A 27,367-nucleotide genomic window follows, 5' to 3' on the forward strand; every position below is an offset into this window, starting at 1 on the left:
GCTCGCCTCTACTTTTTGGTTCAGTTTTCCAGGACCAACAGATTCAAGCTTGGGTGCTTCAAATCGAGCATTGAAGTAAGGGTTTCATCCCCGAACTAGAGCTTGAGGTAGATAGGAGATTTAGGCATGTTAATCATCGGAAATAAGTAAGTCTTTTTGGGTTTGGATGTATGGATGAGTAGGTTAAAGAAGCATGAATGCTATATGATGATTTTTTGATTGCATTAGGTAGGATAGAATTAAAATAGTGTGAGCACACAGTAGGGTTTTGCTATTATATAACAAGATGAAACAGGAAAAAGAAGGGCAAAAAATGAAACCCTAGGTTAAATACTGGTAAGAGGAGCAAGATTGAGGTGAATGTAGAACCGGGCAGGGCAAGAAGTGGCCAGGAGTGGTAAGGAAGACCTCATTTTGCATTAGAGAGAGAGAGAGAGAGAGAGAGAGAGAGAGAGAGAAAGACCTATTGATCACAAAGAAGCTCATGCACATTGGTTTCGGCATTTCTGATCGATTCAAGTGCATGGGGATTTTCTTTACACGCCAATGATGTGATCTAGAAGGTATGACAGGGGGTCGTGATGAGCACTAGGAGAAATCGGCCAAGAGTCCTCATGTTGCATCGATGAGTCACAATCAGACCTGTCTTGGTCTGATTCCCAGAGTTGGGCAGTCGGACCGTCCGACCAGAAGAATCACACGATCCGACTACCAGGATTCAGACCACTAGTTTGTCCAGTTAGACACACTTGGTAGTTGGACCAACTCCTTTTATCCCGACCAAACCAATAGTTTAGCTGGACACCTACACGTCCAATCGGATGACCTTCTCCAGTCGGACTGCCCGTCAGTCAGACCACGTAACCCGATTAGACCAAAAATTGCAATCGAACCACACAAATAGTTGGACGACATTCTCTGGTTGGACCAGACCAGTCACACCGTTCGACTTTGAGAGTTGGACCACCCAGAATTGACCGTCCGATTCTGGGAATCGGACTAGTTGGTGAGCAGAAGAAAAAAAAACTAGGAATAGGATCACCCCCAAGGAAGGACCTATTGGCACACATTCCCATACACCTTAGGAAACCCACCCTGGCTCGCCAAAGCTAGGAACAAGAGAAAATCGTGACTATGCCACTTAGAGGTAGACTCTAGGAGCCTGGTCGCATAGCCGACTAGGCTTGTAGCCCAAGGATTGACCTCTTGACTATACCTAGCCTTGATAGAGCATAGAGGGAGCAACATAGTTCCTATACTGCCCTCAGGAGTGACCAAAGACTGCACACAGAGCCATACTAGGTTGTAAACACGAAGGGGAGATAGCTAGAATTGCATGATCATTTCATCGATACACCCCACACAATAATTTCTTTCAAAAAAGTGCACTAGAAAAGGAGAGAAAGCCTGATTTTGCACCATGCACAACGAAACACCCATCACTAAGTGTACATAAGTTGAGGATTGTTTTCAATAACAAGGAATGTAGTCAGAATTAATAACTCAAGGAACATACCAATGGGAGGAGACCCCATAACATAGTCAGATGCTTTGGAGCCCCATCAATAGGACCTTTGAAAACAGTAGTGGGACCAAAAGGACAACAAGATTGAGGGCAAAGCGCTACTAGAGCTGCTAGGACTGATTGACAACCTCATGGAGCAGGAAGCAGGAATGATGTAAGGAACAAACACATATGAGGGAGGGGACCAGTTGGACCTGGGTGAATTTCTAGTCGCAGAGTCCAAGACATGGTTAATGAATACAACATGCTAACTAGGACAATAGTCCACAGTAGGCCAATAGAGGAGGTAGTCGCAATCCTATTGGAAGAGAGGAAAGAGGTTAGGAGAGCACTACAAGGCATAGCTGCCTACAACCACGAGTAGAGAACTAGGAAGCTACAACATGATGTAGATGTGCACGAGGCTCAATGTGTGCTAGCCTTAACCGAAAAAAACAAGGCAGGACCGACCGCGGAGAAAGAGAAAGCACTAGAGGCAAACCTCACACTACCGTGTCATCGACAACACAATTGCTGAACAGAGTGCGGCAGCATTAGTGACCTTGCTACTCTCAAGCCTAGGAATTACTCAGGGGGCAAAGAGTGAATAAAAAATCCATGCGATAGCTAAGCAGCTGGACAAGTACTAGCCTAGTAGCGACCCATACAGTTTTGTTGAGCAGTTTAAGCAAGTTTGCAAGGCCAATGGTCTCACGGACCTGGCACAACGCTCCCAAGTTTTCGGACTCTACTTAGGCGATAAGGGTAGGACATGGTACACCAGCTTAGATACGACAGAGTGGGCAAACTTTGCTCGACTAAAAGATCTCTTCATTAAGAGATTCTCGAAAGCACGATACTTTGATAACCTCATAGTCTGACTGATGAATGTCAATCAAAGGGACAAGGAGGACATAAGGGAATACGTCACTCATGTGTACAGCCTCTTCAAGAGAATACTCACGAATGAGTGACCAAATGAAAGAACAGTCTCCATCGTGTTCATGAATGGAATTTGCAGTGAGGAGTTGTACAAGGCTTTGGCTGGTAACTCTAGCCTACAGCGAGATGTGCTGGAAAGGGTCTTCGATGAAGCAATTAGGGTGGATGACCAGCTGAGAGAGAAGCGATCTCAAAATTTGAACCGCGATAACTCCAGTCAGAGGACCTTAGAGGGGACCATCGCCTCCAGCAAGGAATCAACTCCTAGCATGCAAGACATGGGGAAGAGTACAAACCAAGGTCAAGAGCTAGCTGAGGTGAGGATGGAGTTAGCATGATTGTAGGAAGAACTGGTGAGGAAACTAACGCGACCACGCGTCCAATGCATGCATTGTGGTGGCAACCACCTTGCAGCGATGTGCCAGGATCCTGGGTCTAGGCCTTATGCAAACTATGGTAGATTTTGCCAGGATGCCATGCACTGTAGGTTGCCTAGGAGATTCCCCTTTGTCCAATAGTACAACCCCTCGTACCAAGGGAACAGGCCGCCAAATTTCCTTGGAAGTGGAGCCCAGCTAGCGCTTCTAGCACCAAATGGTGCAAAGCAGACAAGAATATCACTACCAAGGCCCACCAGTAATGTAGATGCAGCCTTTATAGGAAAAAAGAGATGACGAAGAAGGAGGAAGAAGACTAACGCAAGGGTCACTCTTAAGATTGAGGGTGTGACAATGCTAGTAACCAGCCAGAAGGTCACAGATGTAGAGGCAGAAACTACTGCTCCAAAGATAGCAGAGAAAGGGAGTGCCAAGGTAGGGGAGTATCCCCATCCTAGGCGCCAACTCAAGACAATAGCCAAAGTCAAGGAGTGGGTAAAAAGAAACCCAGGAGCACCTTAAGGATGCTAAACCTGTCTTAGAGGACAAGATCGAGGACCTCTCTAGTGTAAGCACGTCAGTCTCACCTGCAGGACCAAGGTCGAGAGACACACGCATGCCACAGGTGGTGCCACCGGCGGTGCCACCTAAGCCAAGTTTAGATGCCATGGGCCAGCCGGTCAGCCAAGACCCATGTGGCCAAAGAGCACAAACCTAGGAGAGAGGCAAGCAACCAACAACCTCCTCGTGACATTAGTGACCACCCTAGTGACCTTGAGTTTGGGAGACTTCAGACAGCACCCCACGCCATGGCAGGAATTAAAACATTGGGCCTAAGAATCGGTGAAGTATGCTGTCTCTAACTTGTAGGATAATGATGTAGTCAGCTTGACACTACACTCAGTGCCGAAGTCACTACACGTTAATGCCTTTTGGGAAGGCATTGAAATGCACGCAGTCTTGCCTATCATAGCCCTAGGAGACGTCACATGGAAAGAAATCGTAGATATGGGGACGGAGTGTGTTGAGCCATACTATGTGTCCGTCAGATCTTCAGGATGCACTCATTCGAGCGGCGCCTATAATTCAAGAAGTGCAAGCTAGACCAAGGGGTAACAAAAATTGGTCCTATAGCGACCCGAACAGAGGAACATTCAGACCCCAAGTGAAGAGAGTTCAAGGTCACAATCAGAGACAAAGGAAGAAAGCAAAGACAAATAACGTCAACAACTTTGTTCCTACTCAAAGTAATGGCCGAAACCTCCGATGTTTCCACTGCAACGAACTCGGTCACTTCAAAAGGCAATGTCCCAAGCTCAGTGAGGAACATCGTCAAACACCTTTCCAAGGTGCAGGCCGCGGTCAAGGAGCCGCCACCTGTGGAAGAGGAAGAACTGCCTGCATTACCAATAGGCAAAGATGCGAAGCAGAAGAAGAGGAAGATCCGACTATGGAAGCAGAATTCGAAAGAGCGACAGTCCATGCCGCTTTACACAAGAAGGGGCCGAATCGCCAGTTCTCGGTGATTCAAACACCGTCGGACTATCAAGGTAAAGGTTTCAAAACCTTGATTGATTGTGGCAGTACACATTCCTTTATCTCACCAGCATGTGCAAAAAGATTAGGAATAGCCACAGTAGAAGCTCCTACCCTGCTTGTGGAATTGGCAAACGGTCGTGAGGTAACTTGTACCAAGCAAACTGCTAAGGAAGAATTCTTTCTGGGAGGAAAGAAAACCTCAGTCAAATTCAGAGTCATGAATTTAGGTATCCATGAGTGTCTACTTGGGATGAATTGGCTTAAGCCTAATGACGCCCACATCCACTGTGGAAAGGGTCAAGTTTCCTTTCGAAACTCTAAAAGGGAGTTTGTCACAACTCAAGGTGAGGCAAGAGTGCCAAGAATCCAGTTAGCCAAAGTATCGCGGATCATAAAAGGAGTCAGAAAAGAATTACCCGTTTACCTGATCAAACTCAACAAGTTAGATCAAAAGCAAGAGTCTCATGAAGAACCTTCTTGGCTAAAGGAATACGCTGACGTATTCCCTGAGGAATTGATTGAACTTCCGCCTCCAAGAGAAGTTGATCATGAAATTAGGCTAGTGCCTGGAGCTGCGCCAATTGCAAAGAGACCTTATAGAATGTCCATACCAGAAGCTATTGAGTTGAAGGAACAACTCAAGCAACTGTTAGATCAGGGTTACATCCGGCCTAGCAACTCACCATGGGGAGCTCCAGTACTATTCCAGAAAAAGAAAGATGGGACACTTCGACTATGTATTGATTACCGTGGGTTGAATCAATCAACAGTCAAGAACAAGTATCCTATTCCTAGAATAGATGAGCTTCTTGATCGCCTTCAAGGTGCAAAGATCTTCTCCAAGATTGATCTCAGGTCAGGTTACTATCAAATAAGGATCAAGGAAGAAGATATTCCAAAAACGGCCTTCAATACAAGGTATGGGCACTTTGAGTTCTTGGTTATGTCATTCGGGCTTACAAATGCACCTGCCACCTTCAATAGATTAATGCAGGATATTTTTAGACCATATCTTGATGATTTCGTACTTGTCTTCTTTGATGACACTTTAGTCTATTCTAAACAGGAAGAAGATCATGAACCTCAACTACGGATTGTCCTTGAGACAATGAGGTCTCATAAGCTGTATGCAAAAATGAAGAAGTGTGCATTCTTCAGGCGTCAGATTGAATATCTGGGATTCATAGTATCATCAGAGGGAATATCAGTAGACCCAGCCAAAGTCAGGGATGTGCTTGAATGGCCAATACCAGTATCCGTCAAAGAAATACGTAGCTTTCTTGGCTTGACAGGATGGTATAGGGTCTTTATCAAAAACTATACTTTGATTGCAGCACCTCTTACAGACTTACTAAAGAAGCAGACATCTATTACATGGTCAACTCCCGAACAAAATAGCTTCGACAAATTGAAGCAAAGTTTGGTATCAGCACCTATTCTAAAACTTCTTGACCTCAATAAGGAGTTCGAGGTAGTAACTGATACCAGCATTCTTGCCTTGGGGTGTGTACTTATGCAAGAAGGTCATCCAGTAGCATACTCTTCAAGGAAATTGAAGAGTCATGAAAAGAATTATGCCACGCATGATCTGGAATTATTAGCTGTCATCCATGCTCTAAAGCTTTGGAGACACTACCTGTTGGGTAACAAGTTTACTCTAGTAACCAATCATAAGAGTCTCAAATGGATTTTTATCCAAAACGAGCTCAACATGAGGCAACGTCGGTAGATTGAAGTATTGGAGGAATATGATTTTGAAATCAAGTACCGACCAAGGAAAGAGAATGTAGTTGCCGATGCACTCAGTCGCAAGGCATTCCTAAATTCCCTAATCTTGCAAAATCCATCAACGGCCAGATCTCTGGCTACAAAGGTATCAATACCAAACAATCCTATACTTGAACTAGCTAAAGAGGAAACATGCCATGATTTGGCCTACCAAACAATGATAAAAGAAATATCTACCAGGGAGCAGAATCTAAAGTTACAAGCTAAGTATCAGGAATTTTCCATTGATAATGGACTTGTCTACTACAGAACAAGGCTGTGTATACCAACAAGCCAGTCACTTAAGCAGAAGATATTATGGGAAGCTCATGATTCCCCTTTCGCAGGACATCCTGGCTATACAAAAACTCTTAATGCAGTTAGGAAGAGCTACCATTGGGAGAGGCTCAAAGGTGACGTTCTCAAATATGTCACTGAATGTTTGTCTTGCCAATGTATCAAGGCCGAACATGTCATGATGCCAGGAAAACTGCAACCACTTGACATTCCCCAAATGAAATGGGAATTCATCAGTATGGATTTTGTTGTGGGCTTACCCCAAGTCCAAGGAGGATACAATTCCATTATGTTTGTGGTTGACATGCTTACCAAGGTTGCACACCTGATTCCAGTAAAGACAAACTATAAAGCCTCCGACATTGCAAGATTGTTTATCAAGGAGATATTCAAGCTACATGGGTTACCTAGAAGAATCATTAGCAATCGAGATTCTCTCTTCACATCACACTTCTGGAGAGCTATCTTTGAAGCTATTGGGACTCAACTCTGTTTTAGCACCGCCTACCATTCCCAAACGGATGGACAAACAGAGCGAGTGAATCAAATCATTGAGGATATGCTGAGGGCATACTGCTGTCGAGAGCCGAAGTGGTGGATTCAATACTTGCCATTAGTTGAATTTGCCTACAATGCTTCTTACCAGCAGAGCATTCAAATGACCCCTTTCCAAGCATTGTATGGTCATGATTGTCGAAGTCCCCTAAACTTTTCTGGTCCAACCCTAAGAGTTGAAGCTTCAAGACAAATGTTGGAGGACATGGATGACCAAATAAGGTCAATAAGACAAGACATACAAGCAGCCAAGGATAGACAAAAGGCATATGCGGATTTGAAACGTCAAGAGAGGGTCTTCGGAGAAGGAGACATGGTCTTCATTTGTGTACGCCCTAAAAAGAGTTCTCTATCTCTAGGAAAATGCAGGAAGCTAAGTCCAAGGTATTGTGGGCCGTATAAAATCCTCAAATGCCTAGGATCCAATGCTTATAAATTACAACTCCCTGAGAACCTAAAAGTTCACAATGTATTCCATATCAGTCTCTTAAAAAAATATGTACCCAACCCTAATCATGTACTTGATGACCAACAAATTGTAATGCCTAGTCAAGGAGTCCTTGAACTAAGACCGGATAAGATTTTAGATGTTAGGGAGAGACAGTTAAGATCTAGAACCTTGAAAGAATGCCTCGTCCAGTGGAAAGATTATCCCGAAGAGGATGCCACTTGGATAGATGAAAGCTCTCTCAACCATCAATATCCCCAGTTTACTTCGAGATGAGAACATCTCGATTCCTCCAAGAGGAAGAGAATGTAATATTTCCATTATGAGAATATTTCTAAACCCACGTGATAGTCATGCAAGGGAATTCCAACATCCAAAAATACGCCGATGGTGTGATTTTTCGAATTACATACTACATATCCTGATCTCCGCTTGCATAAACGAGTTAAAAGAATGTACGTGGGAACCTCCTCCTAGAAAGCCAAAAGGATAACCTTTAGATTAAGGGAAATTTTTATTATTATTTTCCCCTTTTTCCCCCCAGCGACTGTCATGCTGGAGGGGAGAGGAATAGCAAGGATGACTAAGCATCCTTGCTGGGGGTAGTAGGGGGGGATAAGCCCATGCACGAGCCGCGTGGGGGAGGGGAGGTACCTCTCCCCCCTCCCATATAAACCCTGTGGGAGGAAGGGAAGGAGTAGGGAGGAAGAGAGAGACGGACAGCCTTCGCCCTGTTGAAGCCAGGAGCTGTGTGAGAAGGGATGATGCTGCGGATTAAGGACGAAGCTACGGTCGCCACAATCGTGAGGAAGGAGGAGCTGAAGCAATGATATGTTGCACCATTAGTCTTATTCCTTCGCAAACGAATCATGGTAAAATGGCTAAATTCATGAAAGGCTTCTTTCGATGCTCAAATTACTAGGGAGTTATCTTTGCTAATTGCACATCTTAGCAACTGTTGTTATTTGGCATGAGTTCATCTTTAAAGAAAACGGAAGTTAGATGTTAGGAATTAACAAGTATAAAGATTAGATATACGAACTCATTTGGAAAGAAAATGTAGTGGGGAATTGCTGGATGACACTCTATTAACACTTTTCCCCTGCTATTTGAGGATTTGGAACTAATAAAGTGTGTATACACAAATTCCTCAGCTAGGAATTTGTCCCAAGGAGTATCGTCGCTCTTTGTATCATCATGGCATTACGCTATATGCCAAATTAAATTGTATTGATTGAGAAAGTTAATCAAAGATAGTAAAACCGTGACAAGACGAGTAAGATTACCTCCCAAAAGCTGACCAAACCAATCTTTCCAAAAGATAACCGGACCAATCTAAACATAGAAACATTCATACCCTAAAACACTGGACTACTTACCTTACCGCAAGGACAATAAATTCATAAAGATAAGAAATCAGGGTTCGTCCCTAAGGTTCTTAAATGAAGAAACCCTAGGCCTGACATACGTCAGCTTAAGGAATCTAAACAGATTATTCCATCGCCGGACTTGCGCAACATGTATGAAATCATTTGGTTCTTTGGTAACTTCTAGTTTGATCAGAGAAACAACTGAGAATGAGTCTACTAATGCAGGTTACAAGTTGGGCTTCCTACTTAGATGCTTTCAGCAGTTATCCGGGGCATTCTTCCTAGCGAGAATCATTGCAGTGGGATAATGGCTAGGAGGATTCGAGAAACACTATGGCATCAAGATTTCCAAAGTTCAGCCAGGGTCTGTTCCAAGACCCAACTACTCGTCGTATCTGGTTCGGTATAGCCACTGCGCATGACATTCTTTTGGATGATTTCAAGTAATCTGTTCAATCGGGAAACGCGATGAAAACGGACGCACCTCTGGTGTACCAGTTATCATGCCCACGGTAAACGCTGGGTAGCTAAGTGCGGAGGATTGGGATCATCCCTTTGATAAGAAACAATATTGAAAATCTCTTTATTCCACTTCTTACTTTCGTACAAGGTAGGATTGTTCTGAAATCAAGATAGAAAAAATTGTAAGTATTTCACGAAACTGAGACGAAACTGAGTCCTATCGAACAGATAGAAAGAATTGTTATTGTCTGCCGTGACTCCACGCGCTTAACGTGAAAATATTTTTGTCATTTTAATCGTCATAGTCGACATAGTCGTCATTTCTCTCCTCGCACTGGGCAGGCGTCAGCCCCCATACATGGTCTTATCATCATTCAGCTAATCATATAAAAATCTTAAGCCCTCTATCGTCCCACGTATTAGGTGCCCGCGCCTTGCCCATAAGTCCAGACTTGGATTGGTTGTCGACTATATCAACTCTACTTAGACTTCCAGATAAGGATAGTCGACAGTTTGGTTGTATTTTACCGTCTCTGATTCGAAACCATACATGAAGCGTTGTATTCATACAGCTCTTCATTGGTTATTTCAGAGGGAACCCATGCTCGATATTTTAATAGCACAGTGGAATTGCATACTACTTGTTCCAATGGGAACAGCATCACCAAGAATAACATTCTCTTGCAATTCACAAAGAGAAAAGGGAAAAACCCTCTTCAAGGACGGCAGATCCTTACGCAAGTTATCTTGCAAAAAGACGTAGTTTTTGGATATCCTTCAAAATAAGGAAAGTTGTAAAATAGAAACTAGCATATCTAAGGTACCTTAGAGTTAACCAAGCTAGGTATACCCTACATTCGAATATAAGGGATCTTGCCAAGTTACAAGACATTTTGAGAACGACTGCTGATACACTCAAAAAGAAAAGAACACTTCTTTAGCAGTTTGCCATACAACTGGGTTGGTTAATGGAAATGTTTGTGCTTGCTAGAGATTTTAGGGGTCTGTTTGATTTATGAATTACAAATTAAATAAGTATCTATACTTCAGGTTAAAAGCCTGAAGGGAGAGGCAGCTTCAGTTACCCCCGACTGCCTGCCTGACCCTAACCAAGGGGTTTGTTTGACCGCGCCGGGAACGTGGACCGAACCCGCCGCGAGAGGTCTCTCCGTTGAGTTCTACTTGGAGCAGGAGGACGCTTGGGTGCCAGGGGGGCTCTGGCCGTAAATCCCTCGCCTTCCGGGTCCTGCACAAGAGGCTAACGCGACTCGGGATTGGATCCCGAGGCCCGCATACTAGTTGATGGGCGGAAGCTTGGAATAGTGATCCCTGGAGATTACTTGTTAGCCTCCGGGCAGATTATGGACAAGCCTATGGGCGGAACTTCTTGTAATTCAAAGAAAAAAAAAATGATGAGAGGTTAAAAGAACTTGCTTGATATTGTTTTTATATGTCACATGATAAGATTACGTGAAGGAACCAGTGCTTAAAACAAGATTAATTAAAGAAGCTGATTGTTATATGTCAAATTAATGTGTTAGATAATTACATAACTAAAACAAACCGAGGAAAGTGCGGAGGATGGGCCATGGGTCTGTCCTACGGTTGGGTGGTCCCGGTTAGCCGGGAACTTTTCTCAATAATCTCGAGGAACAGCGGAATGATCATCATCATCAAAAAGAATATCGAGAACGATGACCTAGAGTTACGTCTTACTCGATTTACACTGTTTTAGGGGAACGGAATGGGACTATGCCTTATGGCAGAGAGGTGAGCTTTGCATCCCTCTCGTTTCCCATTCTCCTTGAACCAAGTGCAGCGTGAATTCGCTTCGGACCTGGCGTTTCTGCGTAAAGTAGTTCGCTCGGGTTTGACGCTAGTTGCTGTTAGCTAGTGACCCATTAGGAAAACCCTAATTCCGGTCGATCCTAAGTGGGAACGGCCAGGATACTTCCGCTATGTGGCAGACGCGGGAAGAACTAGATCGCAAAACCCGTAACATTCCATGGGAGTGTCGGGTGGAGCTTTCTAGACATCCTTTCCGATGGACTGCTAAGACGTGTCCCGGATGATACTAGGGGACACGTTACAGCTGACTCAGTAGCAGTGCAAGGAGCATCAAAAACAAACATCCCTGACTACTTTTTCTTCTCCTTAGGCGATGTGCTTTCTACACTCAGTGATGTAGTGGCCTGGCTTTTTGCAATAATGGCATTTTCCCTTCTTGGCTTGCGTGCCCCTTTGTTTTTTATTAGCATGTGAAGCACCTAAAGTCCCAGAGCTCTGCATGGCATTCTTTACTTGGCTGCCTTTGCCCTTCTCTCTTGCCATAAAAGCTTGCTCAAAGGCTATGACATCCACACCACTATTTCTTCTTGTTTGCTCCTCCTCTAGAAGCAAATTTACTAACTGAAGAAAAGTAATCAGCTGTGGGGCAATCCTCATGGCGAGGTTTAGGGTAGTATGAAAAGCCAAGTACGAAGGAGGTAATGAGTTCAATGTAGTAGATATCAATTGTGCATTTGGGTAGTACACATTGACATTCATAAGTTGCTCACGAAAGTCTTGAATTTTGTTCAAGTGATCCTGCATAGAATCATCTTCATCCATCTTCAATATCTCAAGCTCTTTCTTTAAGAAAGAGATGTGGGTCTTATTTTTACCAGCAAGTATCTGCTCCAAAGTTAGTCAAGTTCTCATGAAGGAGCTACAGACTGAATATGAGGGATGATGGACTGCTGAATTGCCAATGCAATCAGCAACAAAGCTTGTGCATCTCGTGTATCCCATGCTTTTTGAGCTACTGATCTTTGGGGAAGTGGCTGAAGTAGAGCAGGCTGAACAAGCTGAGGTGCCCGTTGTCCATGCCCTCTTGGAGAAGGAGTAGTAGGAGCCAAGAGCCACAACTCCGGTCCTAACCTCTTCTCCACTAATATAGTCCCAAAGATTTTTCGCAACCAACACATTCTTCATTATGAAGGACCAAAGTGAGTAGTTGTTACCATCCAATCAGTCCTCCTTGGATACATAGGTAAATACATCCCCTCCCTGATTTGCCATGATAATCAATACAAAAAGAAACAAAAGAGCAATGTCCAAGCTGGACCAACTTGGAAATATCCAGAAATTCCAAAAATTACAGCAAATAGCTTGCTACAATTAGTACACTAAGGTACACTGTCAAAACTGTCTGTAACGCACACAATCCAAGGTGCATTCAATGCTTAGCAACACTGTATGAGCAAAAACCCCAAAATTGTCAAAAATATTCTATTTCAGATTGAGACTGCAATACATTTGCCAATGCCTTCCCAAAACCCAAAAGCCCCAAAATTTAACAAAATCTCTGCGTAAAATATGTCCTTGACACTTGCAAATGCAGAGACGTGCTGCCCAAGCACAATACTTCCTGTGAATAAGATTTGAAATAAAAAATTGATTTAAAAATGTCTTTTTACCTTGAATTTAACTATTATACTGGCTCGTGCTAGAGATGCACTAAACTAGGTGCTACTAAGGCGTGATGGGCTAGAGGTGTTGGCGAGGCTGCAATCGTATGCAGTGGTACTAGTAGCACCAGCAAGGAGAGCGCCGCTGGGCAGTGCACTATAGGAGGGCAAGGGGCGTCTTAGTCCAACGTCAAGCAGTTAGGAGGTGTCAAGCGGGCAAGAGTCAGCTGGCAAGAGTCGACACTGATTCCAATTCTATGAGGCAATTATTTCAATGATGGTATAGGAGATTAGAGATACGATATGAGAAAAAAGAAAAGAAGTCCAAAACCTGTCAAGCAGAATTCATAAGCAGGGCAATATATGAAGTGAGAAAAGTAAGATATGAAAACAGCACAGCTAGACAACACCACGCAAAATGGTTGGCAACCCAAGAGAGAGATGGCAAGAAATGGAGACCTAGATAAAGATAATAATTTTGATGCATTTAGAGTCCACAAGAGAGCACAAGTACTAAGGATATGACACATCAATACTCCTATCTTTAACATGATATGGCTTACAAATTTTGTTTAAAATTTCCAATGTTTGTCACTATGTTTTCCAAAGTTGATTTTGAACTATATTTTCTAATTATGAAAAGTCGATTTTGAAATCCTAAGATAAAGATATGAAAATTCCAAACCTTCCAACATTCACTGGCCTAGAGAGAGAGGGGCATGAGGAGGGTGGCAGGAGACAGAGAGAGGTAGGGATGGGGTGGAGAAATGAAATGATAATTTTAAAGTTCATTCATACCACAGTAAGTTTAAAAGTTTCGTATTTAAGTCAAGTTTCTCAGCAGGAGAGGCTGAAGGTGTACACACCAAGAGCAGGGCCACAAAGGCAGTGCAGAGCAGGAGACGGAGCAGGAAGACACAGGCAGACTGGGGCTGGGTGACGCAAGCAGGTGCAGTACTGGCACCAGTCGGGCGTAGCTGGAGCTGGCTGACTTCTAGAGTAGGAGATTGACCGTTTGGCAGCTCTGCAGGTCTCTGGTACCGAGGTACAAAGCAAGGCAGCTGACTGGGACTCCTGAAGGTTGAGGCCAGAGCAGAACCCTGCTGCTGAGCTAAGAAGCTAGAGCTCTAATACCAAATGTGAGAGGCTGAGGATTGAAGCTCAGCTGAGAGTGTAGTAGATAGTGTGGAGAGTGAAGTACGACACCCAATGCAATAGATTGAAAGAGTGTGACCTGAAAGTACAAAGTACAACCCTTAAACCTCAGGGTTATAGGGGGGGTTTACACCCGAACATGATAGGCACATACGAAAGAAGAGAATAAGTCTGGGGGAAAAACCTCTTGTACCGAGAGTAAAAAGTGCCCCAGTGTCCATCACCGACACTCCTTTGTGAGTGCAGGCATGAGTGAAACCCAACAATTGGCACCCTAATTCCAGCCATCACCTTGCTGCCCGGAGGTCACACTACTGCTGTGTTTGCTGTCCTTCTGCAGTTGCCAGCTTCCATCATCATTGCAACCCCTATCCCAGTGTCAAGCCTGCATTTTGCTGCTCCTGCTGCCATGCAACAGCCTGTTTACCACTCCTCCAGCTCCCAACAGACTCCATGACAGTCTTCAGCCCTTGATGCCACCTTGGTCAATCTAAGTGCTGGAACAGCTCCCTTTTGCCACAGGTCGTAAACCTGCCAGTGTTTTGGAGGTCTCCATCTGACATGTACACCCAATGCTGGGCAGTAAACTACTGCCTTTACCAGTTCAAGCTCTGCATACAGCTGTGTTTTGGTATCCAGCCTCCTATTCTTCCACATTCAGCCTCTTCTCTCCTCCGACCAGTGGTTATACAACTCAAGATCCATCTTCAGTGGATGTCACTCTATAGCTACTCCCATTGCTTTGCCTTTGAGCATGTTGTAGACTCTTTCATCCATTTACAACATTGATTCATTCACTTCAGAGTTCTTTTTCTTCTCTATTTGTGTTTTGTGTTCTTGCATTTATTGGGTTCCTATCTGAATTATTGTGTTTTAGCCATGTTTGTACATTCTGTGTTTTCTCATTTCAGACCCTACCGGTGCTCTTCTATCCTCCAATTATCATGGAGGCTTCGTTTGTGCAAGATACACAAACGACACATAACCAATTCACAATATCCAAGACACCATCCTCTTGGGATCCCATATTGTCTTTTTAGGCTTCTCCATTATTGGAGGCCCTGAGGAGACATTATGACCTCAAAGAGAAGGATAATGCATCATACCTTTCTTCTTCTTGGCCAAATGTAGGGCCATAGTCACCAAAGACATTTCATCCTATTTTCGGGTTTCGAGATTTCGAAAAATATTATTTATAATAATTAAAATTCCTATATATGTAATATTACAAGAAGAAAAATAGATCCATACATAGTGTTATTAGAGGAAGAAAATAAATCCATTAAATGAAAATGTTCATTCCACCTAGATACTAGAGTCAAAAGTCAAAAGCCTAAAACCAAAACATCCATTTCACCTACTGATTCAGAAATTAGCATTCATGAGTTACAGATCAAAACAAATATGCCACAACATACTATTATGATACATAATGTAAATTGGAAGTAGAAACTAATGTTCATGATCGAAAACCTTGCGGGGAGGCAGTTTTGCTTGAGGTGGAGGCCCAAGGTAGAGGAGGACGATGGTTTGGCACTATATGCATCCTTATTGGTTATTCACTCAAGCCTTTTAATCACTTTGCTGTACTTTGCCCTAGGATACTTTGTCTCAAGGGGATTTGTTAACAGATTTTTCTTCTCTTTTAAAAAATAACTACTTTCAAAGCTGCTGCAATAAACTTTATATGATAGCTGCCATGCAGGTTATTTAAAGACTTCTTGTATGGATATGTTTTACCACTTTTTTTTTCCTTTAGGAATAGACATTGCCATGAAGTTTGTTGTCCTTGTTGCCACAAAGTCTTTTCTCATTATTTATAATTGAGATAATGAATAATAGTTTCACCAAAAAACAAACCCTCCCCACCCTTCCAAAAAAAAAGGTTTCAGAATTTTCCTTTTATGTACCAATAGTCTCGGATGACACTCATCAATGTTCATATTCCCTATCTAACCTTTTGGAGTCAATGGGAATCAATCAATTCCACTAATAAAGGCACTGCAATTCTCTTATCACAGTTTGCAGTGAAGTTCTCAATATGATCATCCATCATATAGACAGCCATGGAAAACTCTCATTTTCGGATTTGCTGTCTTGAGAAAAAAACATGTCACATAAGACTATCAGCAAATAGATTGTTTGTTCAATTTCAGTTATCCATTTTCTTATTAGAGGCGCTTATTAGTTGGTTAGGACAAAAGACTGAAATTTTAGATAGAGGGACCTGGGATTTGTTTTAGTCTGAATTTTCTGTGAGTGGATCAATGGTACAGCTAAGAAGGTGCAGTGCAATCGCAGTTCAGTGTAAAACCGTCCCCCATGGCACCAAACATGAGATATAAAGTGCCCGAAAGTAAAACTAGGGCCTCAAAAACGGTGTGAGGAAGACTATGGCTGTGCAACTCAGTGATATTGGTCAAAATCATAACTCCCTCTTTTCCAAATGTTTTTGACATGAGCTCTGTTCACGCTGAGGATCACCCTCTTTGTATAAATCAGTACTGCCATGCGCAACTCACTGATATTCCCTCTTTTCCAAATGTTTTTGACATGAGCTCTGTTCATGCTGAGGATGACCCTCTTTCTATAAATCAGTATTGCCATATAATGGGGAGGAAAGGAGAATTATTTTATGTTTTAAAAAAAGACTGTATCAGGCAGGTAGAATACTGTCAACAATTCTACAGTCCAGTCAGAAATTTAGCATACTGCCAACAATTCATAGTCACAAGTGCTGCAAAATGGGACGGGGATGGGGAATGCGGACAAATCGCCATCACTTGTGTCTATATAGTTACATGGAATGGGATGTGGGATGGAAAAAAGCTACCGTACCCGCAATTCTCAAGTTCAAAATTGACTGTCATTTATGAGTACGTAGCAATTAAATAGGTTCTTTTGAAAACTATGGATTCCCAAATTAAGAGTTTGTCACCTTACTGTTTTGAAAGTCAGACTACAATAAATGTTTCTAACCGTCTATGGTTGAGTCTGAACTAATCAAGCAATTAAAAAGGCTGTTTTGAGTATGATAAGACTTATCTCAACTACTCTAATTATCATTGCAGCTGTTTCATGGACAGACTAGAATGTAGTACATGCACTAAAGCACTACTTCAAATGCTCTGTAACTATAAGACAAGACTGTTTACAAAAAGAATGTGGTATATGCACTGAGGCACTACTTCAGATTCCGTGTAACTAACAAGACAAGACTGCAGAAAGAATATAGTTCAAATTTTCTATAACTAACAAAACAAGACTGTATACAAAAAGAAAATGCCGTTGACGTACGCAAGTGACCGCTGTCCACATGTTTTCTGAAACCGTTGAAGAAAATAATAAGAAATCAGAATAAAGACAGTCCACCAGAATGAGAGAAAACCATTACCAACAATAAACCAGGTACCAAACTGTTCAAGTAAACAACACAAAAAATTAGATCCAATTGTTAACAGTATCAAACATCATGAAGATCTGTACTCAGAGATCTTCACAAGTCTCCCCCTAGTTTTAACTGTAGATAACATATCAACTAAAAGCCAAAAAAAATAAGTATGGCAAGCTATAATTGAAATTGATGACAGGAAGGGTTAGGCAGTTACAGCAGCTCCAAAAGAATAAAAGGCAATAGCACCCCATTGCAATCCCCATTCCATCGCTTTCTACGAAACACAAGTTATCATGATATCAGCACACATGCACAATACAAATCAGATTCAAGAACCACTCAAAGTGTGATCATTTGCCCATTGTCTGACAAAAAGACTGTACACATACTATAGCATGACAAAGTATCAAATGGAGATCTTAGGAAAACATCAAAGTAACATCAGAACTCTAAGGAATTCGAGATAGTGAGTCATATGTGTATTCTATCTATTCCATTAGACAGAAGCCAATGTTATCTCTCCACCTTATCCCTCTAAATCCATGTCTTATGCTCCTCGCCAGCCCTCAGTCTCACCATCACCACAATGGCCACTCATCATTTGACTGTTATCACATTTATCTCTTATCTTCAATTATCTCTCCTTTGACTCTCAAAGGCCAGCCCAACCGCGGGGGGCTGAACTCAAAGAGCCATGCGAGCTTAATCTTTGATCATGTCTCCCTATGCCAATGCCTCTAGCATGCTGACCTTTATTCAACCACAAGGCATAAATAGAGTCAAAATCTTTGATCATGTTGAGTCTCTCTTCTTAAGTTTTACTCATATGACATGTGTTGCATTTTCCACAAGAGTCCTACGTCTTTCACACTTTTCATTGAATAAAATTGTACAGATTACACACTATTTGCAGACACAAACCTCATATGCCTTTTCTTTCATGTTCACATCATACATCTACTCACCCATGACAGGAAAGGGGTTTGTTAGATATTAATCCTCCACTATGGGTGAAACCGGCCTCTAGATCTCATCTATAGGGCAATGAACATAAACTTACACTACACACACTATTCAATTCAGTAAAGAAAATAAATGACACAAAACCTGAGAGCGAGAGTGCTCTAGCATAATAGATGACACGGAATTGGCCCTCAACGCAAGCGCCCCTATCCAAAAATATCCTTTACACGAACCACTTGTGGCTGGCCCATGTGATAAACACGGCTGTCACAAACTAGCACTTGTTTTGCTCATGATTCCTCGCATGCCTACCTCTTCAATGGATTAGATTCATTCCAATTGCTATGTCCTCAGTTACTCTCACTAACCTTGAACAATGAGCTTTGAATCTATCTCAATTACACACTCAAACCAGTGTATCTTTCAGCATACAGAGTAGCAATCACTCCAATGTTGACCAACATGACATTGACGAATGCATCCATGGTCTCTCATTGCTGCGACATTGTAGTCAATGAGGAAGTTGCATGAATCTAAGTCCAAACCAATCCGATTCATCAAATGACGCCTTAGCTTCAATTGTCCAGCAATCTTAGAGCTTTGCCCTAACCCACCTTCAATTCACTGTCAAATTGAAGTAATTCAGACCTGGAAACCTCCTGTCCATAGACCCTAATCTCTTGCATGCATTTACCATGAGATTGGATGCTGAAATCATGCGCAACACTATATGTTGCCATGGATAATCTGAAGCCATTTAGAGAAGAAAGATGCAAGAAAGTTCGAGACGTGGAAACGGGATGTTTGATCCTCTCATAGATTGTTACATTCACTGTAATGTCCTTGGTCAACAGGACTCCACATACCTAATGTGCTTTTATACATCAATACAAGCTCAATTCCATTCCAAAAGCCCTCAAAGCTTTGAAAAATGGCTTTGAAAAGTCATTACATACTATATATAAGCAGCACAGAAATCCTTACTTGGCCACTTAGTTCACTTGCACTTCCCTTAGCCAAAAGACACACTCCAAATGTAGTTCTTGGAATGAGCATACCAGCAACAGAAATAGGAGCAAATGTTAGAAAACCCATCCAAGGTTGAGCAAACCTGTAATGAAACATTACTTCAGCTTTGAGATGCAAAAAATTCTAATTAGAGATTAGCCCAAAATCATCTACATCCACTGCCAGTAGAATAAGGTTGAACTCAAATCCAACATTTAGATATCAGTTTATTTATATGAGCATTTAGAGATCAATTTGGCATAGCCATACAGCCTTTTGAATCTGAATATCCCATGGGATCGATATACACTATCACCTGGAACAACTACAAAGGGTGATTCTAAGCCTGCTAAAAGTGCAAGTCCTCACTTAGTATTGAGATGTACGTCACTCACTTCTACAGATGAATCTTGTCTTTGCAAATATATTTTAGAAGACAGTTTCCAGCAATGTTTGTTGCAGTCACCAAAGTACAAAGCATGTCCTTTCTCTAAAAAAGGAAGCACTTTTCATGCAATGATAGTAACCCAGAATGTTCAGATATCATGCAGCATGCAAAAGGAAGAACAATCATATAAACAGAAAGCATTGCAAATATCATGTCAGATCAATCTGATGCGTCTGCACATGGGCACATGCATGTTCATGCACACACCTGTCTGTGGCCCCTGCAGTTGCAGGTGGATGTGCACAACCATGAGTGTGTGTGGGTTTGCATCCTATGACCTCATACTCCACTATGAAACACTAATCTCTTCCAGGAAAATAAGCATCCAGAGATATTTGACACCATTGCAGAAACACAAACTTTACAATCAGTTTGAAAATTAAAGCAAAAATAATAGCAATAGGTTGCAGAGAAAATAGTGAACCATGTCATGGCTGTCGATGATGCCAAAAGTCTTATTACTCCAAGTAACACTGGGAATAGTACTGCTAACGCCAAACCCGCAGCGTGAACAATGAGCCCTGTAGTTCACAGTAAACCTAACTTTTAGAAGGCACATTCTGTTCATTGCTTTAAAAACATTTCTATCAAACACTCATTCTTATAGAAGTGTTGCAGCAAGACAACCTGGTAGACCTTATAGTATCATCAGTTACAGCTCTGCCTCACATGTTCTTCCACAGCACATTCAGCGCCAAAAAATTCTTAAGGCATGACCACATTTTTTTATTAGATCTGATATCATAAACAAGTGAGCTGCTCTACTATTGACAAATGCACATTGTCAGCTTTATTTCAAAGAGAGCCACACCGATTTATCTCTGATAATAGCCAGTTTTAAAAGCTGGAGAAGCTTAGAAGATGATGTGACAGGCAAACGACCTTTTGTGTCACTGATGATGGGCACCTCTTAAAGCTGGAGGACTCAGAAGACCAGATGGTCTGTTGATCCTCATTGACATTTATTATCAATAAAACATTCTACATTTCTGGCTTTGGGAAAGGAGATGTCTTTGCATGCTCCAATTACCATGAGTGTGTATTCAAGGCCCATTTCTTTGATCAATTGCTCCACGTACACCAATCTTTCAATACTCAGCCAATGTAGAAGGACTCAGATTTCCATAACTCATGGAAGATCAATATCTGCAGAACATTGAAAGAGTCCAAGGGCAATATCAGATTTTCTTGACCAATTCTTGGATGATTTCAGGCCCTTAACAGTTTTTGTATAGTTGATGGACAACAAGGACTGCCTGTCGATGCTTGGTCAGCATGAAGCAAACTTCCAGCACATTGTCTGAAATTGATGGCATTGCTTGCAAGAAATTGCATTTCAGACTAACTCCTAGCCAACCATATTTTACAAAGAATGCTTGGCATGCTTTTATAAGGGTCAGATGACCAGATGATTGCCACTTGGCGAGTGCTGGCATGGTCATCCTTGAATTATGAGGATCATCCTCGCTTTTTAGCCATTGAAATTTTGAGAGACATTACATTATTAGCCGAGGATATTGTTCAGGCCTGCAGCGCATTGCCTGTGGGAGACCCCCAATGAGAAGCCTCCACAGAAAAATTTTCCCTTGATAGGGAACCTTTGACTTCCATAAGTGAAGCAAGTGATCATGCCACTTAGCTGCACTATCACAAACCAACCAAACGTTCTTAGCTTTTTCAGTAGCCTGCTACTTATCCTCCACCATTATGTGGTAAATGTGATTAGCTGATCATTTTAGAAAATCCTGGGGTTGCATAAAAGCCCAACCCAACCACAATGATAAGGATAAAGAAGCAAGCAAGTGAGAATGGCTCTAAAGCCGATCCTCCAAGGTTGACCAAAGTAACCTATAACCTCCCAGTATTCAAAAGTACTAGTGAATGCAACGAAAAGAATAGACCCTTGCGACCCAAGATAATTGCATCTTGGATGGTCTCCATACTGCTAAATTTAACTCTTTGCAATTGCCAATCAGGCCAATCAAGTAACCTAGAGGTAGCCAATCCTCTGTCTCTAAAGAATCTGCATCCTTCTGAAGTCTGGAGAATGCCATACAATAAGGCAAAGAGAGTACTACCATGATGCAATCAAGTGGGTGAGGAAAAAAGGCTTAGAAGTTTTAAATGGTTGGGTGGAATTTAGGATATTCCACCATGAGGCCTCAAAAGTAGTGCACCCATTGGAAATGCCAACTTCCTCCATAAAAAACCTAGCAATATCGGTCCAAATGTGATGTGGATTCAACAAGGCAGCACCACCCAATCGTTTTGGCCCGTCAAGCTGCGCCCCATCTACTAGGGAAGGGGCTTTTTCCCAAGCAGGCACTATCAGCTTCAATACGTGTCTGGGAGACGATTATTGCAAAGATTTCTTGGCAAATCAGTCAAGAATTTTGGGGATTTCGGGTATTGAGCAAACATTGGTACATGTAGTACAGCTCCAGTCTGAAATAGACTGATTTTGAGCATTTTGGGACAAAAAAATTTGGGGCTTTTGCTTCTACAATGCTGCTGAGCATTTATTGCACCTTGTACTACGTGCATTGCAAACAGTTTTAACAGAGTGCGATTCAATTTGCTAATTACAACAAATTACTTGTAATTTCTGGAAATTCTGAGATTTCCATGTTGGTCCAGCTTGGGACATTGCTCTTTTGCTCTCTAATCAGCATTGTTTACCATGGCAAATCAAGGAGGTGATCTATTTACTTACGTCCAAGTAGGATTTGTTGGATGGTAACAACTACCCACTCTAGTTCATGATTAAAAATGTGCTGATACGAAAAATCTTTAGGATTATGTCAGAGGTGAAGAGGTGAGGCCCAAAGTTGTGGCTCCAGCTACTCCTCCTCCAGGAGGACGTGGACAACTGGTAACTCAGCCCGTTCAACCTACTCCAGCTCAACCACTTCCCAAGCAACACAAAAGGCATGGGATATACGGGATACACAAGCTTTGTCACTAATTGCATTGGCAGTTCAGCAGTCTATTATCCCTCACATTTGATCTACAGCTTCTTCATGAGAAGCTTGGCTGACCTTGGGAAAGATATTTGCCGGAAAGAATGAGACCCACATTTCTTTCTTGAAGAAATAGCTTGAGACAGTGAAGATGGATGAGGGTGATTCTATGCAAATCGCCTAAATAAAATTCAGGACTTGTGTGAGCAACTTATGAATGTTGATGAGTATTACTTAGACGCACAGAGAATTCATTGCCGCCCTCGTACTTTGCCTTTCGTACGACTTTGAAACTCACCATGAGGATTGCCCCGCAACCACTTACTTTCCTTCAACTGGTCAGTTTGCTCCTACAAGAGGACCAGACATGAAAGAACAGTGGTGTGGATGTTATAGCCTCCGAACAGGCTTTTATGGCACGACAAAAGGGTAATGGCAGCCAAGCAAAGAATGCTCCGTAGAGCTCTAGGACTTCAGGCACTTCACAGAGCAATAAGAAACAAAGGGGCATGCAAACCAAGAAGGATAAGTGCCACTATTGCAAAAAGTGAGGTTACTACATCACTAAATGTAGGAAACGCATAGCCAAGGAAAAGAAGAAGGAATCAGGGATATATGTTTTTGATTCTCCTTCCACTGCTACTGAGTCACCATCCTTTGTTACAGACAGGGACTATTGTTTTTATACATACAGTTATGACTCTTCTTGGGCTGACAGAGCATTTAGCTCTACTAAGGATGCATGCACTTAGCTTTTTGATAGTGGTGCATCTAGGCACATCACATCTCGCAGAGATTTGTTTGCTTCTGTTGTTGCGGCCCCGATTGGCAAGTCTTTACACTATGCCAACAATGCATCATACCCTGTTAGAGGTATTGGGGACATTGTGCTCACAACCATTATTGGTTCTATTCTCCGCCTACAGGATGGCTTGTTTGTGCTAGGTATGAAGAAGAATTTGTTATCTATTTCTTCTTTGGCACGGTGTGGTTTGCAGGTCACCTTTTTTTATGATAGATGCAGGGTGAGAGATAAGGAACACATGACTTTGGTTCTGACTAGCACTCTATGTCATGGGTTATATGAGTTGGATGCTCTTTCAATTGATCAGTTGGCCTATTTGGTGTCCACTCTTACTCCTGCAATGTTACAGGCAGGGTTATGGCATGCTCGCATGGGATATAAACTATGGTAGCTTGATGCCTTTGCAGCGTACACATATGCTTGATGGATTACCTCTCTTGGAGAGACCTCCTGAGCACTCATGCGAGGGATGTATTTTGGGAAAAAGCATCGGTTTTCGTTTTCCCATGATGTTACTTTTAGAGCCACTACTAGGTTACAAATTGTGCACTCAGACGTATGTGGCCCTATGCAAACAAAGTCATTGGGTGGCTATTATTTTGTCACTTTTATTGATAACTTTACTCGCTTCTGTTGGGTTTACTCTTTAGTGAAAAAGTCAAAAGAGTATGATGCATTTTTTTCTTTTCTAGCACTTGTTGAAAACCAATCTGGTTGTAAGGTGAAGACTCTCTGTTCAGACCGAGGGAGGGAATAAATATCCTCTACGCTGAATTCTTTTTTGAAGCGAAGAGCATTGTTCATCACTACACTACTACTTATACTCCACCGCAAAATGGGATTGCAGAAAGAAAGAATTGATCACTCATGGAGATGGCCATATGTATGGTGAATGCAAAGAGCTTGCCATAGCTTTTGGATGGAAGCAATTATGTGTGCTTGCCATGTTTTAAATACATGCCCCACCAAAGCATTAAAGAATATCACGCCTTTTGAGGCTTGGAACAGCTAGAAACCTTCTGCTAGACACTTTCGTACTTTCGGGTGTCTTACATATGCACACATTCCCAAGGTACTTAGAAAAAAGTTGGATAACAAGGCTGTCAAATGCATTTTTGTGGGGTACAGCAGTGAGAGCAAAGGATATAGATTATATGATCCTGTCTCTAAAAAGATATTTGTCAGTAGGGATGTGGTTTTTGATGAAAAATCAAAATTATCCCTTGCTGGTTTTGACACATATCAGCCTGTCAATGATGTATTTGAAGGGCTACTGCCCATTTCATTGGGTGATACAGTTTCAACAAGTAAACTTAATGTTCAGCCAGCTGCTCCATTGGATAATGCAGTAAATCAGCCCATGGCTGATCTGAATACTAAGCAAGGTGCTGAATCTGAAATTCAATAAGACCTTGTACACAATCACGAGGCTAGACAAATGCCTAGATGGTATTTACAGACTGTGAAAGATAGTCATTTGGATGCTCCCATGGCTAGTCCTACTAGAAGGCAAGCTCGTATGCATAATGGTGCACATACCATGGAGTTTTTTATGGCAGCACATATAGTTGATGATGAGGAGCCTAAATGTTTTGAGGATGCACAACATAGAGTGCATTGGATGGCAACAATGCAAGTTGAGTTTGATTCCATCATAAAGAATCAAACATGTGATTTAGTATCTTTGCCTATTGGGAAGAAAGCCATTGGAAAAAAATCGGTCTCCTATGAAAGATAGTCGTTTGGATGCTCCCATGGTTGGTCCTACTAGAAGGCAAGCTCGTATGCATGATGGTGCACATACCATGGAGTTTGTTATGGCAGCACATACAGTTGATGATGAGGAGCCTCAATGTTTTGAGGATGCACAACATAGTGTGCATTGGATGGCAACAATGCAAGCTTAGTTTGATTCCATCATAAAGAATCAAATAAGCGATTTAGTATCTTTGCCTATTGGGAAGAAAGCCATTGGAACAAAATCGGTCTAGAAGCTGAAAAGGAATGCAAATAGATCCATTGACAAATATAAAGCCAGGCTTGTGGCCAAGGGCTATGCACAAAAGAAAGGCTTTGACTATGAGGAGACCATTTTCTCCTACCTCCCACATGACTACCATTAGGTCTATGCTTGCTTTGGCTACCCATTATGGATGGACTGTGCATCAGCTAGATATAAAGACTACATTTTTACATGGGGAACTTCATGAAGAAGTGTATATACAACAACCCATTGGTTTTGTAGTTGAGGGATCAGAACACTTGGTCCGTAAGCTAAAAAAGGCTTTATATGGCTTGAAACAAGCTCCTCGAGCTTGGTATGCAAAGATTGATGCCATTTTACTCAGCCAAGGGTTCGTAAACAGCTCATCAAAGTCTACCCTTTACATATGCAAAGAGGGGGGATCCATGTTGATCATTTGTCTATATGTTGATGACCTTTTGCTTACAAGGACACATGCTAATCAGATTTAAGCATTCAAACAAAATTTACAGCAAACTTTTGAGATGTCACATTTGGGGTCTTTGCACTATTACTTGGGCATTCAGTTCATTCATGATGCTAGAGGCATTGGTTTATCACAGTCGAGATACATTGGTAAACTTCTTGAGAGGTTTGGCTTACAAGATTACAAGCCAGACTGTCCACCAATGGAACCTGGACTGAAGTTGTCATTGCATGATGACAATGGCTTGTTTGATATCCACACATATACTCCAACAATTGGATGCCTTATCTACCTATGCAACACTAGGCCAGACATACAGTTTACAGTTTCAACCCTGAACAAATATATGCATTAGCCACGCATGTCACATTGGCAAGCTGTCTAGCATGTTTTCCGTGACTTGCAAGGTACTAGGACTCTTGGATTGCTTTATTTCAAGGGGGGACCACTACACTTACATGCTTACAATGATTCTGATTGGGTTGGTGATTATGATTCTCGTCACTCCACTAGTGGCAATTGTTTCTCTCTTGGCTCATCTTGTATTTCTTGGCTTAGCAAGAAACAATCCATTGTTGCTACATCATCATGTGAAGTTGAATACAAAGCAGCTTTCACTACCACAGTTGAATGCGTATAGCTTAGACGCTTGCTAGCTAATCTGGATGTATCTGTCACGGAGCATACTCCTTTGTTCACTGACAGTCAAAGTACCATTGCAGTGGCACAAAACCCAGTGTTTCATGCATGCACGAAACACATTAAGATCCATTATCACTTTGTCAAAGGGAGGCTACATGCTGAAGATATCAGCCTTATCTATTGTCCTACCACCAGTAATGTGGCAGACATCTTCACCAAAGCTCTTCCTCCTAACAAATTTGAAGCATTTTACAATGCTTTAAATTTGATTTCCTTTGGTGGATGACCCTTGTATTTTGATCACTCTTCACTCCAAGGGGGTTTGTTGGGTTTCACTCATACCTACGCTCATAGAGGAGTGTTGGTGATCCTTAGTAGGACACTGGGGCACCTTTTACTCTCCGTACAAAAGGTTTTTCTCCGCAGATTTATTCCCTTTATTTTATGTGTCTATGTTACAGATTTTTGGCAACCTATCGTATTTCATACACTTCAGTTGTGAACACCGTCTTACAACCCTGAGGTTTAAGGGTTGTACTTTGTACTTGCACCATACACTTCAGTTTATTGAATTGGGTGTCGTGCTCTCATACTCTACACTCTCTACTCCACTCTCAGCTGAGCTTCAATTTATTATTGCTCTCACACATCCAACAAGCACACAATATTCTCATGCGCATATTTTTGGTGAAGCCTAGCATAAAACTTATAAATTTGGCAATTACTATCATGTAAGGCATCCAAACAGGCCGGCAATTTATATTTTTCATACTACTCATCATGGAGAGGCTACACTTTGCATTTCAACCATTCGGAGTAAGTGAACAGGTCA

The 27,367-nt window shown here is 42.1% G+C and overlaps 1 protein-coding gene across 1 annotated transcript in view; it reads right to left on the reverse strand.

The window, feature by feature from the left end:
• Positions 1–27,367, reverse strand: part of LOC148010863 (Zn-dependent exopeptidases superfamily protein) — a 198,549-nt gene that overhangs the window by 61,351 nt on the left and 109,831 nt on the right. The window contains exons 11-14 of the mRNA XM_087671354.1: positions 20,103–20,199; positions 19,207–19,333; positions 17,474–17,533; positions 17,163–17,281 (exon numbers count right to left, since the gene is read on the reverse strand). Of these exons, the coding sequence (XP_087527480.1) occupies positions 17,163–17,281; positions 17,474–17,533; positions 19,207–19,333; positions 20,103–20,199 (403 nt within the window). The remainder of the gene's footprint in view (positions 1–17,162; positions 17,282–17,473; positions 17,534–19,206; positions 19,334–20,102; positions 20,200–27,367) is intronic.

This window comes from Lygodium microphyllum, chromosome 29 (genome assembly GCF_053477565.2).
Source record: "Lygodium microphyllum isolate KBCC chromosome 29, Lygodium_microphyllum_v1.1.10, whole genome shotgun sequence".
In the NCBI taxonomy this organism is placed as follows: domain Eukaryota; kingdom Viridiplantae; phylum Streptophyta; class Polypodiopsida; order Schizaeales; family Lygodiaceae; genus Lygodium; species Lygodium microphyllum.